The sequence below is a fragment of the Ochotona princeps genome, chromosome 1, assembly GCF_030435755.1.
Source record: "Ochotona princeps isolate mOchPri1 chromosome 1, mOchPri1.hap1, whole genome shotgun sequence".
In the NCBI taxonomy this organism is placed as follows: domain Eukaryota; kingdom Metazoa; phylum Chordata; class Mammalia; order Lagomorpha; family Ochotonidae; genus Ochotona; species Ochotona princeps.
In genome coordinates this window covers 4,014,983-4,039,530 of record NC_080832.1, presented here as the reverse complement: position 1 = coordinate 4,039,530, position 24,548 = coordinate 4,014,983, and the positions used below count along the sequence as shown (strand labels likewise).

The following is a 24,548-nucleotide window of genomic DNA, read 5'->3' as shown; positions in this document are numbered from 1 at the left end:
CCACACTTGAATAATGATTTTATAAAAACCATTGCTTACACGTAATTTGTATTAAAAGTTTAAACAATTATAATCAGAACTAATTAATATAAAATGCTTTAAGATTCCATATTTTGGAATACCTGTGAAATAATATGACTATATAAATACTTATTTTCTCCTTTGATTTTAAAATAGCAGTTTTATTTTAAACAAAATGTCCACTTCTTGAGAAATTCAGGGAAGATTTGGTCACATTGAAGATAGAATATTTTTGTAGTATTTATAAACTATCCTGACTGTGGAAAACATTTTGTCATATGAAGGTAAATCAGTCCATTATATATATTATATCATTTAAACTCTGTGAGCATTATACCTACTGGTTTTTTGATTTGTGAAGTTAAAGAAAATCTGACTTTGCACTGAATAACTTTTGTTCACGTCTCCTCTGCCTTAAGTCACAAATGGCAACAGTACAAAAAATTCTCTCAAACCTCAGAATATAGTAGAAATGATTAAGCTGTTGAATGAGTCTTAAAAAATCATACTACTGTTAAGTGGACCAAGTTGGACTGAGCAGAATGTGACAGGTGTTGATTAAGGAAGGAACCACTCAAGGACATTGAGAGTGACAACTTTTCCACTTGAGAACTACTTTATGTTCTACTGTAATTTTTAAAAATTTTTTGTTACTTTGCAAAAGAAAATAGTATTTACAGGTGGCTTCTTTTAAAATATAAAAGTATAAAGCAGGAATGTATATGAAATGTCAGATTTTATTGTATTTGCAGAGTATTAGCTTTGAAGTTGAATAAAGAAAGCTGTTTGTAGTTTTAAAATGCCTTATTGGTATCAATTAGAAATTTCTTCTATTTTTTGATGTATCTAGAGCTTTTTGAGTATAGAATTTTAAATGGCAGGATTTTACAGTGTTTACATGCAAGTGCATTTTATAAGTGTTCTATATGTGTAAAATAGTCTTTTCAACTGGAAATTGTCGGCTGGTGCCGAGGCCTGGCCCTTTTCTGGTTCCCGTGATGTTGCCTACACTTCTAGACTACAGTTTAGTATTGCTTTGTATCATGAGGCCAAGAAATTCCATGTTGTTTGTAAATAGAATAATTGAAAAAGCAATAAACATTTATTGAACAAAAGAAACCTGTTTGGCCCAGAGTTTATGTTGAACCAAATTGTATATAGAGATTTAAAAATTCCATTAGATTCATTTCTGTTGATCATCAATTATTAATAATCACATCCATCATTAATAGTTGCTTAATGCTTGCATCTGAGAGAATACTAATGCTTAATAGCAGTCAGAGACACTGTTAACTGCACTGACTGTTTCAAATTCTGTATACCAAACCTATTCATTGTTGTTTTCTGGTTTCCTTCATTGACTGCTACTAACTATTAGTCGTTAGTTGTATTTTATTTCTATTTTTTTTTTCTGTTAACCAGTTGTGTTTTTTTTTTGTGGGAGTGGGCTCTTCATTTGTTCAAATCATGATACAAAATTGTCATGATTTTGATTGTATTCTGTAGATGGTGTCGATCAGTTTGTCAGAATTAAACATGCTTTTTTTATTAGTTGTGATTAGTTTTCATGTTGTCATTAAGCCGTCACTAGCTGAAACTAATCTCTTCTCTATCTTTTCTTTTCTTTTTTTTATTTTGTTTTTTGTTTCTAACCACCCAGCCGCCACCGGCAACTAACCTATGACCTTCTGACCTCTGAACTCTTCACCCAATGATGACCTGACCATGCCTGCCTGCTGATCAGTTAACTGGTAATCGCCTTTGCTTGCCTGTCGTCAGCGCAGCGAGCTGAGGCACTTGTCCGTTCGTCTTACCATCTAACCAAACAAAAGACAAAGAAATTGTTGTCCTCCAACTCAGCTTCTTTTCTTTTTCCCATTTGGGTGAACGTGGTTCTAGAAACTGCACTGAATAGTAGTAAAGCAATAAGGCCCAATTCATCCCACAGCACTGACCGTCTTTAAATGTCCCCCTCTGAGTGAACGGTAAGAAGGGGGGACAGCTGGCCCTTAACTACTCATTGACAGAGGCAGTTACTGTGAGACTTCTAGGAACCTTTCTCTTCTCATAGCGAAGTCAAAGCTCTCTGAATGTACTGTGTGATGATACATCATGCATGAACCTTCGGTCAGGGATGTCATTGGGGAAGTGATTTCAAAAAGTATTCGGAATCTGATACGCTGTTTGGTCACTACAGTGCCCTCACAGGGCGGAGTGGCAGCCTTGTTACATTGCCTGCCAATGTTTTGAAGTATTAAAAGAAAGTGTGCCATGAGAAGAAAGCATAACGAGGAGCTTGAAAATTAATGCCAAGTAAAAAACTGCAACACTATTTTTAAAAAGATGAATATCTGAGTTAAAATGACTGAACCTTTATTTTACACCTCCGTTAAAAATATACGAGAACAAGGTACATGCATTATGTGTCACATTACTGGGCAAACTGTTCAAGTGTTTTTTTTAAACCTCCCTGTATAGAAAAAAATCATTAAGGATGTAAAAGCCATGCTTGCCTACTTGCTGTATACATGTAATGAAATTGTAGATAAAGTGTAGTGCATTGAGACAAATGAACAAAAAGTAGATTCTTTTACTATACAAGGGTGCTGGTGCAGAAAAAATATATATATTTTTGGAAATGTAGCATTTTATACTTTCAAGTGTTATAAAAAAAAAGAAAAAGAACAAAGAAACCCTTTATTTCATTAAATGATTTTTTCTGGTGGTTGTCAAGAAACAAAAGACCAAAAGAGCCTTTTTGTCTTTATTTTTTATTTTTTAAGTATTGGAATAAGTCTAAAGAAAAGAAAGTGCCTTATTTTCCTTCATGGTCATTTAGTCAAGTGTCTCGTGAGGTCAGCTCCTCCCTCACAATAGGAGTTAATGCATGTTCCTCATCGCCCAGTATGTGAAAGAAGATGAGAAGGGAGACAAATGAGTTGATGGTTTGATTTATGATTTTTGCCACATTAACTTGAAACAAATTTGCCAAATCTGATACTGTGAACAAAATTGACAATTTGTCTAAGTCTGATTTGTTACATTTTTAAAACATCATTTTTTCAAAAATCATAATGGAGTACTTTTATTACAATCTCCAATGCATCCAGAGAATTCTGAGATTATAATTATGTGAGGTCGTCTGAGCATTAATTTACAGACGAAATCACAGCTGCGTTTCATTGGGAGTCGGGGAGACCTTGGATTTTTTTTCTCTTGCGAGTTGGAGAATATAGTAGTATGCCTGGCAGGACTTTTACGAAAATGAGTCTTAGTAATCCTCATTCAGGAGCGCTGTTTCTGAATGACCAGGTCAATCATCCTCTGTCCACCAGTGTCGGAGAACGTGTGCTGTACATCTCTCTGCTGGCTCAAATAACCTCCTCTAGCCGACACACCTTTTTGAACCCCCCCCTTTTTTTTTTTTAATGTTTCAAGTACTTGGAAAAACCATCATTGTGGGTATAAATACTCAAGTACACCTCCGTTGCCATAAAGATCAGTTCTGTAGTAGAAGCACTTTGCACTTTGTGTGCAAAAGTGTATCTTAACACTGAGTGAATAATTGTGACCTACTCAGTACCAGACGTGGCAAATCTCCAGTGGCAGTGAACTTCAGCTGGTCAACTCGCTCCCTTCCCCACGCTTCCCAGGCAAGGTCAGCACCTTCACGGTGACCTCCCCTTCATCGTGGCTCACTTGGAAACCCTTATCAGTTTATTTACTATGCAATAGACATTCATTGTTTTGTATTCCGCTAGCTTGGTTTAATGTGCCACTGCTTTGTCTTTCTGTTACACATACCATTGTTTTGATTTATTTACGATATATGCTGTGCCATTTTGGTTTTTATTTTGTTTGGTTGGTTGAATAAATTTGCGACACTCAAACACTTGAGGTGATAGTTTAGTTAAAAACGATACCAGTATTTGATCCAGTTTCATCTCAGCTGTGTTCAGCCTGGACATTTTAGATGTTCATCAAAGGTCTTCTCTAAGGAAGGAACGGAGAAATGTGTGACATTACAAGTAATGCTGGCTTGGAACAAACTTTTGAAAACTTAGTTGATAAATTTTGGATCAACTGAAAAAAAAAGCATGACTTTTGAAATCTCTGAATGCCTTGGTTCTCAGTATTATCATTCTTTATTGAATTTATTTCTTATTAAAGTATGTAGTTTTTAAGACTTTTTCTGACAGTATTATGTAATTGTTTAGTGCGGGTAGATGGGAGTGTCGCTTGTATGTTCCCATACGGCTGACATGGATTTTTGTCTCTTCTTTATTATCCTAGTAGTTCATGCTGTGTATGTACCATAACCAACCTATTGCCTATGAGAAACATGTAAGATAATGTATTTACAGCCATTGTTACAAGTTTATAATGTATTTTTCTATCTTGTTTTATATGTATGTTATATAACATTCAAAAAGAATTTTTTTCTTGATTGAGAAAAGGATACAAAATGCAAAATCCACAATTTTGATAACTGAAAATTGCCAATTGTTTTGCAGTACTTTATTATATTGGGTGTCTTGTCTTTTCTTGAGCTTTTAGTTAGCTAATGAATGAAAACATTAGACACTTTGGGTTTTAGTTGGGATTTTACATAGCTTGCATTTTAATTCTTTGGTTCCTTGCTGTTTCTATTAACCCATAGCATTATTTTAATAAATGTTATAATACCAACCTACTAACTCTGGACTGTGTCTGTTTATTAACCTTTACATGCTTAATTAAATAAACAAATGAAGACAAAAGATCCTGGACTAACCCTGGAGAGCCCGTGAGCACAGATAACATGCTGTGACGTGTCTGTTGTCTGTCGGCTGGCACCGTGTGCACTGCTGTGGAACAGCTCTGGGTTTCCTGCCTTTCCTGGGGGCATAGGAGCCAGTGCAGGTGGGAACGGAGTATCATCTCCTAGCCTCCCAACGTGCCTTCCGGTGTCTGCATTGCTAATTCCACACTTCGTTTTCTGAAATAATCGTGAGCTGCTCAGAGCATGAAGATTAGAGAGATTCCTTGTAATGATATTCCCTGAGAAACCAGTTTGATTCTTTGTTGAACCATTTATTCAATTCCTATAAATAGATAACTATGTCCGCATCATGAAGATTCTAATTTTTTTTTTTTTTTTTTGCCAATTGGCAAGCTTGTGTTGCCAGGTGCTCATGGTAATGGTCTTGCACCAGGGATGACGCCAAAGGCATAGGGGTCTGTGCTTTAGCGCCCCGGCACTGTGAGATCCCATCCCCTTCTGGGGTCACATCGTGGACATTGTATTTTCCCAAGCATAAAATAACCCAATCATGACCTCTGTAATTTAGCTCTCAGGTGTACTTTCAGTTTTCAGGTTAGCCATTATCTTTTCTATGAAACAGACTTTTTACTATATTTTGTATAATACAAGTTTTTTCAGAATGAATTATACGTAATGGCTTACCTATATAAACTAATTTTTATTTAGAGTTTTTAAATTTAGGGCTGAAATGAATTCCATGTAGTAATTGCTCTTGACCCAGTATGTTGTTACCCAGATTGCCTAGTATCCTCGTATTTCTTGAATATGCATGCACACACGACATGGAATTGGGGTGACTGAATCGCTGTCCAGGGGGTGTTCTCTGACAGGAGGGTGGGGCAAGGCATTGTTAGGTAGACAGAATCTTAATGTGTTACCATCTGTAGATATTGCCATGCTTTAAGAACTTTTGTGTCCTGTGAGAATGTTAAAGTAGGCAAAGCTGCTAGTATGCAGGGTGTCATGCTTCCACATCACCTGGGCAGATGAGCGAGTGCCTGTGAGGAGCCTGGGAATGCAGTATACAGGGCACTTGATAGGTGCTCAGGTCACAGTGTCACCTTCACATCGCAAGCATTGTAAAAAGATAGTTTTAAAAGCTATCGTTATACAAGTTGCAATAATATTCCTGGAATAGTAAAATGCTATTGTTTGAAACTTACTTGTTTTATGAATTACTTAGTGAAACAACTTGTCTTTCTTGTTGAACAAAATGGCGGGAAAAACCTAGCATGCAAATAGGAGTTCATCTGTGCCTTAGTGCAGCAGCTCCGTGTGCGGTTGGCTGCCCACGAAACTGGAATTTTCTGATGCACCATAAGCTGATGATAAGTTTAGAAGAAATTGCTCGTTAGCAAATCAAGAATCATCAGTAATGAAGCATGATGATGTTATATATGAGAATCTTTTTTTTTGAGATTTTTTTTTTTTATTGAAAAGTCAGATATACAGAGAAGAGGAGAGACAGAGAGGAAGATCTTCCATCCAGTGATTCACTCCCCAAGTAAGCGCAACAGCCGGTGCTATGCCAATCCAGAGCCAGGAGCCAGGAACAACTTCCAGGTCTCCCACATGGATGCAGAGTCCCAAGGCTTTGGGCCATCCTCAACTGCTTTCTCAGGCCACAAGCAGGGAGCTGGATGGGAAGTGGAGCTGCTGGAATTAGAACCGGTGCCCATATGGTACCCCGGCGTGTTCAAGGTGAGAACTTTAACCGCTAGGCCACGCTGCTGGAACCCCTATATACGAGAATCTTAGGATCTCTTCAGTTTTGTTTTGCTACTTTGGGATGGGATATATTTATTTTTGTTTGTTTTAAGATTTATTTTTATTGGAAAGAGAGAAGGAGAGACCGAAAGAACTTCTGTCTGCTGGTCCCCAGGTGGCCACTACGGCCAAAGCTGAGCAAATCTGAAACCAGGAGCTGCTTCTGGGTCTCCCACACTGGTGCAGGATCTCAAGGCTTTGGGCCATCCTCACTGCTTTCCCAGGGTACCAGCGGGGAGCTGGATGTGAAATGGAGCAGCTGGGACACAAACCAGCACTCTTGTGGGATCCCAGAACTTGTAAGGCGAAGATTTAGCCACTAGGCCATTGCAATATGCCCTGTGTTTATTCTCGGTAGCAATATATGGTTAATAGCATAGTTACCAACTATTGCTTTTTGGTTAAATGAAGCATTTCCAAATTTTAATCCATTATTTAGTAAGAACTAAGCTCAAAATTTTTCCTAAATCCCTAGAGTAATTGCTTTACATGTTTTTTGTGGCTTTTTGGTTTTTGTTTGTGACTTTCAGGAGCAGAAAGGGCCAGCCCTCACTCCCAGGTTGACTCCACTGTGGCCGCATCTGGACCAAGGCTGAAGCCAGGGGCCCAAACCCGATGTAGGGTTCCTACCAACAAATTACTGGAGTTGTCCCCTTCTGCCCCCTGGGGTCTGCACTGGCAGAAACCCAGCGTTGAGACTTAGACCCAAAAAGCAAATCCACACACACAGTTTAATGTGGACCAGGCTCTCTTAAGGGCTAGGCCAAATACATGTTCCTACAGTTGATTTAATAGGATGTTACCTGAATGGTGTTTCTGCCATGAAGAAACTGAAAAAGGTTAGATTTGCCAACCTGGTAGTCGATGTTGAATCAAACTGGTTAGTCTAAACATAACATTCTTGTCATGTTTCTGCTGCACTAATGGTGGGGGAGGGATACAGAGAGGTGAGGAGGAGAAGGTGCTTGTAGAACTGGGCAGAGTGGTGAACAATACAGAACACTGACTTCAGATTACTCAGTGTGGCTGCCTATGCTTAGTAAAAGACATCGTGGGATGATCTCAGAACCCAGGCTAGGAAAGGCTCATTTAGAATGTTGCTGAGAAATTCTCTGGTTACCAAACATATCCTCTATGATTTAAATGTTGTGATGGTACATATAAAACATTTAGAACTTAGTGGAAATTGTATTTGTATGACTGTGAGAGAGAGCAAGAGAGACTGAGAATACAAATTGTGTTCCAGAAGTGAGTCACATAGAGCTGTCCTTGGGGTGCCAGGCCTCCTGAGCAGCACGCATGCTTCGTGGCATAGCAGCAGCTCAACACACTGCTGCGCTTCCAGACGGGGCAAGGATCAGAATAAAAAAAACACAGTTGAACTTTTATTGCCACTTTTAATACTATCTAGGAGAAGTTTGGAGGATCTTGTCATTGTGGAGTTGTAATGCCATTAAACAAGGGTGACCGTGGTACTAGCTCTGATCACACTCAGAGTGAACCAACTTCTGCATTGCTCTTCAGTTGGACTGTCAGTCCACAATAGTTTCTAATTATAGTTAAGAACCTGGTGCAATTTTTATTTGGTTTTCCAAAGGAAAATCTCATTTCCCGTGTGCAAAGAGCTGTTGAACGAAATGGAAGAATGGCTAAGAAGCTGTATGTGGTTCCTCTAAGTTGGAGACCTGTAAGCCTTCTCTGTCGCTCTCGGTCTTGGGAGCCTCCACTACAGGTCTCCCACTGCAGTTATGCACACGCTGCAGGCCCCATGCCGTCCTCCCTCCCTCCGGGCTCCTCCACGGGAAACCAGCAAAGCACAGCCTAAAGGGTTATAGTAGAGTTTTCCAGTGAACTTCCTGATATTGACAACCTAGACAGGAGAGTTCTAAGAAGCCATACTGGTCTCTACTGAAGTAGCAAACACGTGTTCCAAAAGCTCAAGCTGAGACCTTCAGAGCAAGCTGACCTAGTCCATGAGCCGGCTACTGTCAGGGCTGTCCTTGGGCTGCCGCCCGAGGCCTGCGGAGCCTTCATCTTTGCTGCCCATCCCTCCTGCCAGTGTGGCGATGGGAAGGCATAGTGCAGGACGGAGCTTAGGACTTGCATGGGTGTCTTCTCATTTGACTAAGAGTTTGTCTCCGTATCTTACACTGATTGTCTTCATAAAAGGAAGAATACTGAGTGCAGCAACTGGATGACTTCAGGCTTTTGCACCTAATGTGATTTCTTTTTTTGTAATTATCAGCTACTTTCGTGTAATAACTGTGACCTTGTTAGAAAGCAGTTAAGAATTAATTGAACATGTTAACAGATGTCCTAAAAACATTCTCCAACTAAAAGAAAATACTGATGGTAAATTGCAGAAATGGCATCTTTTCAGAAAATGTAGCGTTTGTTTCTTCCAGCGGAGTGCAGTTGTTTGATACAAGCACACACAGTACATTTGCTCAAAAAAGTACATTTTGTGACACACTAATTTTGGAGACTGTCTCAAGATTAGGATTAATTTTAATGAATCCTGTGGTCCTTGTTTTATAATGCATGCCCTACAGTCAGTTACCTAACTAGATGTGAATAAATTGAAGTTACTGGGAAGTGGAGGAGGAATTAGAAATAACAAAAAGAGAGAATATACTTACAAATGAATCTGCAAGTATTTTCTTGCATATCTCTTTGGAATTGATACTGAAAAGTGACCCTCACTGTTACCTGTCAAAGCTGGGGTAATGCCAGTGCCTTGGATCACAATGGAAACTTGAATTTCGCAGTCTGCTCTTTTTTAATAATGTTCCTGAGGCTCACGGACCAGCCCTTCCACCCCCCCCATTCCTTGGCTTCCTCTATAGTATTACAATAGTACAGTCGTTGGGTTGTTTAGTCTGTAAAGAGGAAAAGACAAGTAGTGCAAGTGGGAAGTTATCTTGAACACATTTTAATGGAATGATTTACACTGATGATGCTTTTCCTTTTTCTCAAAAAGGCAAAGGGGGCATTAGAAAGCCATCCAAGATTAAATTCCATAGGGTTCTTGGGGATGGAAAAATACAAGCCTCACAGTTTGTGAGTGGCCTCTCAGGAAACAAAAGTAGGTTACCAAGTGAAGTGTACAAAATACCTAGGCCTCAGCCTGAACTGGCGCTCAGCGTGCCGTTCGTGCTGCCAGTAGGAGTGTTGATTGCGGGGAGGACTGAGTGGGCGAGGTCTGGTGCCATGCAGAGCTGTGGGTCTCCTCCGTGAGTGTTGGTGTTCTCAGATGGACTCCATGTTGCTCCTGGAGTCCTGGCGAGGGAGACTGGCCGTGTAAGGCTCCCTGTCCTGAAGGGGTGCTGGGTTCTTTGAGTCCTGCCGGAGCTGCAGAGACACCCCACATCCTTCAGGGGAGCAGCAGTCCTGTTCTCAGCTCCCCCAGGAAGCTCGGTGCTCAGTCCTACCTTAGGCCGGAGCAAAGAGAGCTTAGCAGTGAGCACCTTTTCAACCAGTCCCCAAGTAAGAAACTGGCCTGGAGGTGTGCAGTACCCTCACCTATAGAACCCTGCGTTTGAGCAGGTAGGCAGTGAGCTGGCCAGGAGGCCGTTTAATGCAAAGAACGGGGGCGGGGGGGGAAGAGTTGCTAGCTTACTGTCATGAGGTCTTTCTGTATTTGTTGTACTACTGGGAACAAGGCTGTGCCAAGGAAAATATGCCTTGTTGCCATGGTTTCCTGCCAGGGTCCTGAGTAGTAGGATTATGTGCACAGCCACCGTTCACCATTGCTTTTCTCCTGGCAGTGGGCTGCATAAAGCTGTGGTTTGGCCCTGCCAAATCTGTCTCGAGCAGAACTCAAAATGCAGTAAATCTATAGCAGGTTGTTCTGGTGATTGAGTTGATGATGTGTGGCCTACAAGTGATGCTGTAAATATCAAAATGGTCCTTGGCAGAAAACAGGTTTCCCAACTCTGTAATGGGGGTGAAACTGAAGCCCAGAAATTCCAAAGGAAAATATAGGTCATTTGTCCTAAAAGGGTGCTATATGAATGGCTTTAAAGATGAAAGTAACGAGAAATGTTGTTTGCCTTGGGAACTGCCTTGTGGCACAGCAGGTTAAGGCACCTACAGTATCAGAGTGGAGGCGGGAGTCTTGAGCTTGTCGGCTTCTGATCCAGCTGCCTGCTGATGCACCTGGGAAAGCCAAGGAAGATGGGCTCAGTGTGTGAGCCCCTCTGTCACCCACATAGGAGACCCAGAACCCTGGGCTCTGGCTTCACCCCAGAGCAGCCTAGGCCGTTGCAATCTGTGCTCTTTTCTATTTCAAGTAAATTTTAAGTCGTGCACACCTTGTTTGCAGTCACTGTTACTCAGACTGAAGATGAACACTGCCAACTTTTGAATTAGATGAAGTAAATGAAATCAGTTACATCCAAATAGTGAAACTCGCCACTTCCCTACGTATCAAACTGCGTCAAGCTTATCAAACATACATGTGCAGAACATGTTTTGCATACAATCTCGGGAATCCAAACACGTTGCATCTCTTGTCATCTCAAACAATGCTTCCTTCGGGGCTGGTGCTGGAGCACAGCAGCTGCTGGCAGCCTCTGTTGGAGCTCCAGTGGGCACCCAGGCTGGCTCCCTGGAGCTCCGGCTCCCTGCTCGCGTGTGGGGGAAGCAGCGCCTGGTGGCTCAGGTAATTGCACTCATGCTTCTCCCTGGCCCAACCCTTGCTGTTGCAGCCTTGGGACGAGTGGACAGTGGATGGAAGATTCTCACTGTCCTCCCACCCTTGTCATTGAAATAAATCTTGAAAGAAAAACTGTGACCAGTGGGTTTTTGCTACTGGCATAACTGGCATTGCATGAGCCGAGTGGGCGGCAAAGAATCTCGGTGTTCTCATTTTTACAAGCTTAGCATCCTCCTAAGAATTGGCACGTGTCTTACTGCCACCCTTTTGTAAGTCTTGCTTTTCTTCAGTGACAGGAACTTGGAGGTAACATGTGGTGCAGGCCACCAGCTTCCCAGCACTATAGCCAGAAGTGCCCACAGGTGTGCCTTGCATTCATTCAGAGTCAGAAAAGCCTGCTTTTCCTGGGTGCACCAGTGCACGTACTTAGCCCAAACTGGAAAACACTGAACCTGCTGCTTAGTGCTCATGTGCCCTCAGTAGGACTATAAGCCCGCATGGTTAGGTCCTGGAACCCAATGGGGTGATGATGAGAGAAGTAGATTGAAAATACAGGGATGTGGAGACTCTGGTCAGGTACATTGATTCCAAAGGTATTCAGTTTGCCACTCGTCTTGACATGTTTAAGTCCCAAGGGTGGGTGAAAAGAGACCTCCCCAGGAGGGCTGTTGTGCTCATTCAAGAAGACACAAAGGTGCTACACCTGGCTTCTGGGGAATGGGACAGGATGGAAGTGCTCCAGTGTCCCTGCTTCCACAGCTGCCCCTGGAGGATGGTGGGCTCAGGGTCAGGCTGTGGGAAAGCTGGCGGTCAGGTGGTCCCCAGCAGACTTGGGCATATGTGCAGCCAGTGCAAGGCGGGCATGGCTGGCCTCAGTGAACTCACCGGAAAACCTGAACTCTGCTCGACACACACGTTTTTTGCACCTTCAGGACTGCCCTTGCAATTTGACATCATAGATGAAGTTTTTGTGAGAGGAGATTGAGAAAAGTGTAGTCCACTGCTTGATGTAACCCAGATTCTTTCTATAAATGATATGACAAAAAAATAAAGCTTCTGAGGACGGCTGCTCTACATACTACACAGAGGAGACAGTACACACGCAGATCCTGCCATCCCGTGTGAGCCTAATGTGCAATGTGCAATCCATTCCATGCAGAAGCTTTTTAAGCAGGCCAGGACCAAGGCCCCTCGGAGCCAGCACTCCCAACATTGCCAGCTGTCCATGGGTGGGCCAGGGAGGCGAGAGAATGGGGACTGCAGTTGACACCCCTCACGGGACACATGTCTCATGTTGGTAGAGGACACAGCACAGTGTGACAGGACACACTGGGGACACACACTGATAGAAGACACGTGGACACTGACAGAGGACACACACTGTGATAGAGGATACATGTAGATGCACGGTGATAGAGAACACATGGACACAGCGATAGGAGACACGTGGACACTGACAGAGGACATACTATGATAGAGGGCATACATGGACACATTGTGACAGGACACGTGGACACATGGAGCACTGTGATAGAGAACAGCACACAGTGTGACGGGATATGTGGACAGATTGTCAGAGGACACACATGCACACATTGTGACGACACGTGGACACACTGATGGAAGACACATAGATGCACAGTGATGAGAACACACACTGATAGAAGACATGTGGACACACAGAGGACACACACTGATAGAAGACATGTGGACACACAGAGGACACACACTATGAGAGAAGACGTGTGGACACACAGAGGACACACACTATGAGAGAAGACATGTGGACACACAGAGGACACACACTATGAGAGAAGACATGTGGACACACAGAGGACACACACTATGATAGAAGACATGTGGACACACAGAGGACACACACTATGATAGAAGACGTGGACACACAGAGGACACACACTGTGAGAGAAGACATGTGGACACACAGAGGACACACACTATGAGAGAAGACATGTGGACACACAGAGGACACACACTATGATAGAAGACGTGTGGACACACAGAGGACACACACTATGATAGAAGACGTGGACACACAGAGGACACACACTGATAGAAGTCATGTGGACACACAGAGGACACACACTATGACAGAAGACATGTGGACACACAGCGGACATACACTATGAGAGAAGACATGTGGACACACAGAGGACACACACTATGAGAGAAGACATGTGGACACACAGAGGACACACACTATGAGAGAAGACGTGGACACACAGAGGACACACACTATGAGAGAAGACATGTGGACACACAGAGGACACACACTGTGAGAGAAGACATGTGGACACACAGAGGACACACTATGAGAGAAGGCATGTGGACACACAGAGGACACACACACTGATAGAAGACATGTGGACACACAGAGGACACACACTATGAGAGAAGACGTGTGGACACACAGAGGACACACACTATGAGAGAAGACATGTGGACACACAGAGGACACACACTATGACAGAAGACATGTGGACACACAGAGGACACACACTATGAGAGAAGACGTGTGGACACACAGAGGACACACACTGATAGAAGTCATGTGGACACACAGAGGACACACACTATGATAGAAGACATGGACACACAGAGGACACACACTGTGAGAGAAGACATGTGAACACACAGAGGACACACACTATGAGAGAAGACATGTGGACACACAGAGGACACACACTGTGAGAGAAGACATGTGGACACACAGAGGACACACTATGACAGAAGACATGTGGACACTGCTTGAGGATGTGTGGATGCACAGTGATAGAGAACACACATGGACACATTGTGACAGAAGACACAGCACACTTAAAGGACACGTGGACACTGTAATAGAGGATCCACATGGATACTCTGACAGGACACTCACTGTGATGTAAGACAACACATTCTGCAGCAGGCCGCATTTCTGTAGAATGCCGTAGGATGTGGTTATGGAAAACTGAACCACGCCGTTCTGCCCTGTCCCACTATGTTCCTCCTTAGAGCGTTTGGACTCTGTCACCTGCCATCAAACTCACCATAGTGTTTGCCTGCACGCTTGCCTCCCTTGTCCCACATCTCACCAGTCTCTGGGCCCTCTACCAAACTAACACCTGTGTGTGATCTCTCTTAAGTACCACATCCCTTTCCCTCCACTGTGAGGGTTCAGGGGATCAATGGTATATGGGGGCTGGCCCCTGGTTTGTCCAGCACATACAGCCTGTGTGAGAGCCATGGCTCTGCTGCTGCTCCTTGGAGCACAGGCTTGGTCAGCGCCTGCCCGCTGGATGCAAGACTTGAAGCTGCATTTGTAGACCCTTCCTGGCCACGGGCCTGGGAGAGCTGTGGAGAAGCTATGTGAAGCCCAGGCGAGAATCCCAAGCAGAAGCACGTGAACCCTTGCATTTATGATGGTGCAACAAATGTCACGTGACTCTTCATGCGGTATGTTTTTGAAAGTCAAGTTAAACTATAGAGTTTTGACTGATTTTTTTCCCTATCAAAAGCCAACTTGTTATGCTTACGCGTGATCTGGCTTTTGTGCCCAGTGTTGATCGTACCCATGCATCTGGGTCGCCTGCTTGTGACACGGCAGTGAGAAGGTTTCAAGCAGTGACCTTTGACACCACTGCACCTGCTGCTGAAAGTCATGGGGTCCAGACCACTCCCAGTCCTGATGGTCAGGAAAGCAGCTTCAGGCCCCTTGGACCTGCCGTGACAGTGTGTCCGGCTCAGGTGTTCATAGGGTTGCTGGGATCTGCTGCTTGCTTCCATCCTGGCATGGGCTGTTACATCACGAGGACCCCTCTTCGTTTAGTTTCTGGTAACATTGCCTACCGTGGAGCTCTCTGAAACCAACATGACTTCAACGTAGCGCTCTGGAGATGGTGCGGTCTGCACTCTACAGAGTTCTCTTCCACTCCTGCTGATGGCCTGTGGTTTGTGACAGTTTGTTTCCTAGGAGACCCTCATGCTAATGCTGCTGTTGGGAAACTCTTGGCCAGGATGGCCTGTATCCTAACCTCTTGCATGTCTAGCATGGGATTCTGCAGCTGAAGCAACTGGCTGTGGAAACCTAACTGGACTATCCGCTAGAAAAACCTGTATACCACCTCGGAATTGAACCCCAGACGGCAAGCTTGTTATTTAACCTGGAAGTCAGACCTAGCACTCCTTCCTAAAGAATACCTTTTGCCATGTCCTCTAAAGCGAAATTTTAAAATCCACATTCTTTCTAATATTTGAAATGACATACAGAATGCTGCAAAGCACATCACCAAATAATTATATTTTTGAAACATTATTTTTGTTTAATGGCAGAGTTGCAGAGAGGAGGAACAGAGTTCTTGTATCTGCTGGTTCACTCCCCAAATGGCTGCAATGGCTGGAGCTGGACTGGGCCAAAGCCAGGGGCCAGGAGCAGCTCCTGGTCTCTCCTGTGGGTGCAGGGGCCCAAGGCTCTGGGCCATTCTCCATTCCCACACAGCTTGCATGATGTTGATGCTTCCAAATTCAGATACTCAACAAATAGAGCAGGAGTGCATAAACAGGTGAACGGAGGTCACCTGCAAAGGAAATCCCCTGCCTTCCTCAGCTCACAAGCATGCCTAGATTGTTCCTGTAGGTGACTGGCACTGAGTTTATTGCCTGCAGTCTGATAGGCATGGAGTCTGGAGAAAGACCTGGCAGGGCTGAGGAAGGCTTCAAGGGTCCGTGGGCCCTTTCCAGGGTGCCTCCCTCTTGATGGGCTTTGTCTTGGTCTCCGTACTTGCCTCACAAAATTAGCTTCTCCATCCGCACAAGGACCTGACTACAGTGCAGACACTAGGAGCTGTGGCCCACAGCCTAACCAATGGCCATGTGCCCAGGGGGATCCAGGCCTGTTTCTTTTAAGCTCTTGAGCAGCCCATTTGGTAAGGACTTCAGCCCTTCTGGAAAATGGGCTAGATCCAATCCTCTTCCTTGGGCAGCTGGCAGAATATGAGGTGAAATTGCGGATGCCAGTTCTGTTATATGTCACCTCTTGAGTTGCCTACAGGAAGCTTCTGAAGTTAAACACATGCTTTTCTTGGCAGTTGAACACCTTGTCCCTGGCATGGTAGCTGATCTCTGGGCTCCCGACTCTGCAAGAGGACTCGGTGGAAGCAGAGTTCCCTGGAGGAGACAGACCACAGAACAGAGGACCCCAGGGGAAGCTGTTCACGGGGGTGGATTGCTGAGAGTGGAGACCCCTGTTGTAAACCACAGAGCTGTGATAAGAATGCCATTGGCTACGCAGCAGAATCATGAAAACTGAGTTTGAAATACAGTTAGGGGAAATGCAGAAAATCAGCCAATGCTCGTGGTGGAGAGCGTGATTTTTACTCAGGCTCCTGGGGAAGATTCGTGTGACTGGCATTCTGCATTTACAGTACTGTCTGAGTTCAGTGACTGCTCCTTCCACTTGGTCATGTAAAAACTCCAGGATCAGAATGGCCTGAACTGGATTCTCAAGCAAGGGCAGGAACTCCCAAGTGGAAAAGCAGGCACAGTGGTCGCCATCATGGGGCTTTTCACTAAAGGCTGTTAGGCGTTTTACACTCTTGCCACTCTGGAGCTGCTCTAGTCAGTCCCGGCCCGGTGGTGGCTGCCCCCTCAACGCTGCAGAAGAAGGTGCCTGTGCCTGCCCAAGTCCAGCCGCAAACCCATCGTTTCTGCTAGACCTTCTCAGCCCCCACTGCCCATCAGTTGCTTGTGAGGAGGACCTAGGAATCAGCCTTGACTTTTTGTTATTTTGCCTTCCACTTCCCAGGGGCCCTTCCTGTCAGCTGCCACTCCTTCCCACTGGCACCGCACCATGTTGGCTGATGCCGCTCCGAAGCCTGCAACACCAGGCTCCGGGTGACACCTCTCCACCCACTGTCCCCAGCAGTATAATGACAAAAGCTGTGACTTTTCAATATTTAACATGTAAAAAATTGGAGCAGATACATAAAATGAAAAACCCCAAGGAAAATGAAATAAAACTGCATTCAGAGTTGGGAATTTTATTGTTTTCTCTTTAATTAATGCTGTGGTGCTGTGCAGCGGGTAACAGCGTGCAATTGAGAAAAGGAAAAAAAAAGACTCAGAAACAAGATCAGATTTAAGGTGGTGACCGAGGGAACACTGAAGCAGAGAAGACGCCTTGATGCTGCCTGGCAGCTTTTTAAAAATTATTACTTTATTTTGATAATTTTACGTAGTTGATTAGGGCACAAAGGGTAAAGGGCTACAGGAAAGTGGGTAAGACCCTTGTTTCCACATTTTTTTTCTGTATGTGGGGTAAGGGGGAAATAAATGGAGAAGCTCCACCCTGCTTCCCACCCATCCTAGGGTCCCCAACGAGGGGCATGCTCCGAGGGTCCTGCTTATGTGATTTTGATAGTCCAGCAGTTCTGAATTGCTGCCAAGCTCGCGATTCCAAGCACAATGAAATCTCCAGAATCCACTGGCTGACATAGTCCACCTTAGAGTCTCCATTTGCCCAGATTTTCTCTGTTAACACATGGCTGGGGTAGATGATCGATTTGTTCTGTCCTCCATCCGCTGTTGTGGTACCAGGTGCCCTCTGCAGGTTCCTGGATATGCTGTCCACTGCTCCGTCTGAGCCTCTGAGGAGGCTCAGCTCTGACACTTGTACTCCACGGTCAGACTTGGAACCTGCAATTCTCTGCATGATTGGGGTTCTTGGAGGAAACCCCAGAGAAACTTCATCTGAGGCGATCCAGACCTGATTCTTGTGTGTGCTTGCCAACACAGGGTCTGGCACAGTCCATCGCCCCAATCAGCTCATGCACATGCTGGTGGCTGCAATTGTTGGGTCAGTTCTGTTTCTAGTACTGTCTCCCACATGAACCAATGGGTGTTGCAGTCCAGCCTGATTCTGCCCACCACGCATTCGACCCTCACACAAACGAGTGCTAGCTGCAGTCTAGTCGGGGCGACCTGCAATAACTCCCACCAGGCCTGCCCCCTGCCCTGGCTCCGTGCTTGCCAGTATGTACAGCTGACTGATCCAGTCTGTTCCACGTCCCATTCAGCTCTCTTACTTGTCAATGGGCATTGAAGCCTAGTTCAACCCAATCAGCTCCACTATCCAGCCCACACACATGCTGGTGAGTGCTGTTCTGTCTAGCCACCACTGCCCCAGTCCTGATTTTCATGCCCTCCAGTGGGAATGGTAACCCAAGAGGGAGGTGCCCACTATTTCCCTACTGGGTCCACTCCCACTCCTGGATTATGCACTCTCCAGGTGGTTCTGCAGTTTAACTTGACAGAATTAGCCCTCAGTGCCAGCCTCTGCCAGCTGATGCTGCAGCAAAGCCCATCCAACCCTCACCCACTCTGATTTATGCTTGCACCAGTAGGAACTATCAGCTCAGCCTGGCTTTTCCCTGATCTAGCTCACATGAGGCCCACAGGTGTTGCAGCCCTGCCCTGTCTGGTCTGTCCCCATCCCAACTCACGCTCTCCAGTGGGAGTGGCTGTCCAGCAGGGGATCCCTCCACATTCCCCCTACCAGCTTTGCCCCTTCCCCACCGGTTCCCACATGTGCTGGTTGGGTGCTGTGGCCCAGTCTGGCATGGCCCACCTTGCCTCAGCATTTGCCAGTGGATGCTATAGCCTGGCCCAGCTGGCCCACCCCAATTCCAGCTCCCACTGGTGGGGGTTACACCCTAGCCCAGCCCAGCTGATACCCAGTCCCAGCCATAATGTGTACTGGTATGTGTTGCAACCAAACCTGGCCTGACCCACATTCTACTGGTACTGGGATCCGCCAGAGGGTGATGGGAACTAGTTCAGCCTGGTCCACCCCTGACCTGAACCAAATGTATGCTGGTGGGTACCGTTCCCTGGCCTGGTCTGGGCTGCTCCCTATCGTGGTTCTTGTGCTCACCCGCAGCAACTGTGTTCTGTCAGAGGAGTTTCCCAAGCTCCTGCATCAGAACCTCTCCCAATGTAAGATCTTGCACACACCGGCGGATCCATGGGCCAACCCTATTTAGTCTACCTGCTGTCCTAGCAGGAACAGTGGCATTTCCTGACTGTCCTTCAACCCATTCCGGTTCTTTCTGTTGGATGTTTCAGTTCTGCCAAGGCTTGTCCACACCCAGACACAGCTCGCACATGGCTCAGTAGGTGCGGAGACCTAGCCTAGTTTGTTCTACACCTACCCTGGTCCTCCAGAGCTGGAGTCTAGCCCAGCTTGGTGCGCCGGGCCCCAGTCCACATTTGTGCCAGCAGAGACTGCAACCATACCCAGACCAGAACACAGTCTCCACTCTGGCCACCACACTCACCAGTGGGAACCCCAACCCAGCTAGGGTATTCTCTTAGATCCCCAACTGGGCCTGTTCCCAGCCATAGATCGTACGCATGCCAGTAGTTGCTCAGACCCAGCTTATCATAGCTCCTCACCTGCCTTGGCATTTGCCTTAGATGCTGTAACCTGGCATCCCTGGGACATGCAAACCAATCGGTGTAAGAGCCTAGCTTGGCATGACCTGTGTTCCAGCCTGATTTCTGTTCTTGCTGGTGAGCTAAGGTTTGCTCAGCTCACCATAACCAACCCACACATTAGCCAACCATTGGAGCTACTTTGCCCAGCTTGCCCGATTTCCAGGCCTGGACCATGTGATTGTCAGTGAGAGTTTTGACCCATGAGGGGAATTTCCCAAGTTCCCCCATTTGACCCACTCCCAGACCCAGATCTAATACATGCCAGTGGGTGTTAGTCCAGTGCTTGGCATAGTTTGCCCTTCCATCTTGACCTTTTTATGAGCTGTTGAACATTGCACCGAGGCCTATGCCACACCCTGTTTAGAATGCACATGTGGGTGCTGCAGCCTGGACCTGCACAGACTGTTGTCAGTCCCTATACTTGTGAGTGATGGCAGGTTCCATGGTCACACCTAGCTCAGCCCATCACCACCTTAACTCTTGAGCTAACCACTGGACTTGCATTTCCACAGGGTTGGGCCCCTACATCGTCCACAGAATCTACACCCAGACTTGGTTCTCTTATGTGCTGATTAGTGTCATGGCCCTGGCTAATGTGACCGTCCCCTGTTCCAACATTCTATCAGGTACTAGGATCTAGCCATGCTAGACAGGCCCCCAGCCCTAACTTTTGCATGGACTGGCATGTGGTGGTCAGCATTGTTTGGTGGTAACAAGTCCTACACAGGACTCGCATGTAGGCTAGTATATCAGTCTGACCTATACAGATTGTCCGGCCTCTCCCCTCCAAACGACTAGGTCCCACTACCCTCTCTTACCTTCGAGTAAAGTGACCCTGGCGTTGGGAGTCCCTCAGAACTGACTCCTCACCAACATGCACAGTTGCCTCATTCATGGACATCCCTAGGCAGCAATTCCACACCCCCAAGACCCCAGAGCTCACCGCTGGGCAGCCAGCAGCTGGCAGCCCTGAGGCTCCGGACTCGCTCGGCATGTGGCAGTGGTGGCTGTGACTCAGCTGGCAGCTTTTATTCTCAGGGAATGCAGTGCCAGCATGGATGCTGACATGTGCGGAGGACAACCTGGAGCACGTGGGAGGAGAGAGCTAGGGTGCTCCTCTAGGTGTGCCAGCCCTTGGAGCTTGCTGCCTCGAGCATGCCCACTTCTCCACAGCCCGCATTTGCCCACCACAGACTCTGCCACATGGAATGGCCTTGTGGCTTGGCTTTGCTAAATGTGAATTTTGCCATTTGGCGTCACTCTGGGAAGCTTCCACTCCAAGAGTTCCAGTTCACATCCTTCTCACTCCATCTCAAGCTGCATCAATCTTTTTCTGATGGCTTCTGGCAATTAGTGAAACATGCGTCCATAAGCAAGTAAGGATATAGAAAGAAGATAGAACACTTGAGCAACACGGTGTAAAGGTTGATCTATCTACCCACTTTAGATACTGTACTCAACAACTACTGAATGAAATAGTGTAGACTATGTTCTAGTTAAACTAGGAATCAATATAAGTGGCTGGGAGGACAGTGGAAGATGGCCCAGGTACTTGGGCCCCCACCGTCCACATGGGAGACCCAGGTGAGGCACCTGGCTTCCACCTGGTCTTTCCCCTACTGTTACAATCATTCGGGGAATAAACCAGTGAATGGAAAATTTCTATTTCTGTCTCTTTCTCTCCCTTTCTCTCTCTTTCTCCCTCTCTCTCTGTGTAACTCTGCTTTTCAAATAAATAAATAAATCTTGAAGAAAGAATAGTATTGAACATCTAGACATGTTTTCAACAAAATGATCATAGTATTGTGTATCTGAGGGTGTGTGATTCAGCTAACGCAGTAAGCAGAATACTAGTCATACCCTTGGCTGTTTCTATTAGAAAATGCACAAAGCCAAATGACAGAGCTAGGTTCTGGGAAGAGTGTGGTAGGAGCCACACTTCTAACATGAATAATAAGGAAACAGTATGGAAGCACTAACAGTACTGCTCTTTCGGAAAAGCTAGAAGATAAGAATATACAAATTCCAAAACACTAGCATTATTTTGTGGGAAAAATGAAACCAAACAACCCAAAACAGTCATTATGTTGTAGCAAGAGAGCAGTGGGTGTGCTCAAAGGGTTAGTAAAAATATAATAGCAATACATGAACCAACCGTTTAACTGAGAAACCAAGAGAAGTAACCTTTTCACTGATTTGGGTTCTTCTATTAAGAGCTGGCTTAGTAAAATGCAGCACACACAAGTAAGAATGTTCAAAGTTAAAAAAAATCCACCTTTGACACATGGAATGGCCTTATAAGGAACAGGGCAAGCAGGTAAGCCCACTGCCTGTGACGGTGGCATCCGGAGGGGTTCTGCTCCATCCCTCGGCTCCCTGCAGCCACGCGGTGAACCCAGAAGCCGCAGACTCCCAGCTTCAGCCTGGCCCCGCCCTGCCAGCGCGGCCATTTGAAGAGTGAGCCAGTGGAGAGAAGCTCTCTCGCTCTCTTTCTCTGCCTCCCCCTCCTTGTGTACCTCTGCCTTCCAAATAAAGAAACAAATATTTAAAAAGGAAAAAGAATTGGGAAATTAAAGCTTCTCATCAGAAGGAAAATACATTTTAAAAAAAGAAAGGAAAAAACTACAGCAAAACAGACTCCATACAGCAGCTGATAACTGGCATGCTACATTGCAAAATTAATTTAAAAAGAAAAGTCACCTATGAAGGAACTACAATTCTGAAACAAAATCACAAAAACACTTTTTGAAAACTTCAGAGAGGAGGTGATTGGAACTTGAAAAACCACTTGAAGAAAAGCTTTCAAACTCGTAGCATTCAGTACAGTGCCCGTGAGTGAGCACTCGCAGATCTCAGAGGAAGGGACAAACATGAGCACAGTGGAGAAAACAGGAAAGCAGATTAAAGGCATTAGAGACAGAAGACTAAATACAAGCAGAAGAGACCCAACAATCCTATAATTAACCTGTCCAGGGAAAGAAAACGATGAAACACAACAGGTATTTTTGTGGCTTTTTTTTTTCACTTACAGTAAGGATTTATATTCTAGTATATTTAATTACAGGCATAGATCACTGGGGAAGGAGGACTTCCAGGGGGTGCCTGCTAGGCCCCATGGCTCATGCAGGGGTGAAGCCACACAAACACAGACACAGGGCAGCCTCTGGGCCTGACTCAGCCAGAGCTGAACTTCACGATGGCTGCGCTGAGCTCCAACCCTGCATCCTCTGTGCGCTTTGCCCAACCCCACTGCCCTCAGCCCTCTGCAAACTGCAAAAGGAACACATCAAACTTGACACAGTAAAAAGGGTTCCCATGCGGCTCCAGCCTGGGCCAGGGTCTGCTCTGTTGGGGCCCCAGTGCTGGTGAGTGCAGAGTGTGCCTCGCACCAGTGCTAACTGGGCTTGGCATGGAACAGAGGCATTGTGGTGAACAATTGCTGGCGGGGGCAGGCTGGACACAGGGAGTCTCTGCTTAGCTTTTTTTTTTTTTGGTAATGGGTAAAGGGAAGCTGATGTTATGGGAGTGCGATCAGTGTGATGGAGAGGAAAAGAGGACCCATGAGTGAGGACTCGCCCTACTGGCCTGTACTGTGAGCAACTGCAAGTTAGGAAGCAGTACACTCAGGTGGGCTCGGGAGCCTGCAGAAACACACAGCTGGCCCGTGTCCGGAAAGAAATGTCAGGTAGATGATGGATTTTAATGTGACTTGTCACCTCAGTGGACAGAAGAAGGGGTGATTCAATAGAAACAGCCCTGCCTATGTTTGGTATATGCTTGCAATGAGGGAATCTCAACTGAACTTGAACTGTGGTTATGCAACAAGGTGGAGGAATCCACCCTGGTGGGAGGGTTTGGGGAGGGGTGGGAAGAATCCCAGTACCTATGAAACTGTGTCACATAATACAATGTAATTAATGAATTAAAAAAAAAAAAGAAATAGCCCTGCGCAGCCAGTGGTTTCCTCATAAGCAAAGTAAACAAATCGTATAAGGCCGTCCATCATGACAGATCAATTCTGGGTGAACTAGAAATGAAATGCAAAATAAAAAAGAACAACTAAATCCTTCAGGAAAAAAATGAGCTGCTCTGCTGACAACCTACGGGTGTGAGATGCTTCTATCTGGAAACTATGCAGCAATGAAATGGTGGACAGCTCTGTGTGAATGTAGAAGCTATAAACTTTGTGAAATTATAAACTTAGGTATGAGAAAGGACAAAATGAAATACAATAAAAAATGAGCAAAAACATGGGCAATGTGAAGGAAAGGGCTTCATGTGTGTAACACGGAGAATCCTTACTAACTGGCAAAAAGAGCGCACGATCCTGGGCGAGAACCTGAGGGAGGCAACTCGCAGCGCGGACCCCGAAGCCCGCAGAAGCAGCAAAAGACGAGTTGGTTCCAAATGAAGTCAGACTGGAGCAGTCACCTGGTCCCACACTTTTTGTCTCTCACCCATCAGGGGAGTGACAAAGAGAGGAGGGTGACCGAGGGGCCTGGTGAGGACGCACAGACAGGGCACCCTCCGCCCGTGGGCGTGTATTTCCTCCAAAAGCTGCCATGACATCAGGAGCACCTGTTGCAGGAACTCCATTGCTCGTAGCGCTTACAGCAGATGATGACACGGAGCCGGGAAATGATGGACTGTGCCCTTTCAATGTCACCGGGCACTGCGGGAGCCAATGGGGGGCACCCCCCGGGCCCAAAGGCAGTTCTGTGCTCCTGGCTTTGGCCTCTCTGCCTTTCAAATAAAATGAAAATAAATAATGTTGTACACGTTTAAAGACTTGGAGTGAGTTGCCGCCTC

The 24,548-nt window shown here is 45.7% G+C and overlaps 1 protein-coding gene across 6 annotated transcripts in view; it reads left to right on the top strand.

The window, feature by feature from the left end:
• QKI (QKI, KH domain containing RNA binding) overlaps window positions 1-2,703 on the top strand; it is a 143,205-nt gene extending 140,502 nt beyond the window's left edge. For all 6 annotated transcript variants that reach the window (XR_009244292.1, XR_009244272.1, XR_009247620.1 and 3 more), the window contains exon 8: window positions 1,682-2,703. Coding sequence is in view for 3 of the 6 variants with exons in the window: in XM_058654874.1 (XP_058510857.1) it covers window positions 1,682-1,698 (17 nt within the window). In the remaining 3 variants the exon portion in view is untranslated. The remainder of the gene's footprint in view (window positions 1-1,681) is intronic.
• The last annotated feature ends 21,845 nt before the right edge of the window (window positions 2,704-24,548 follow it).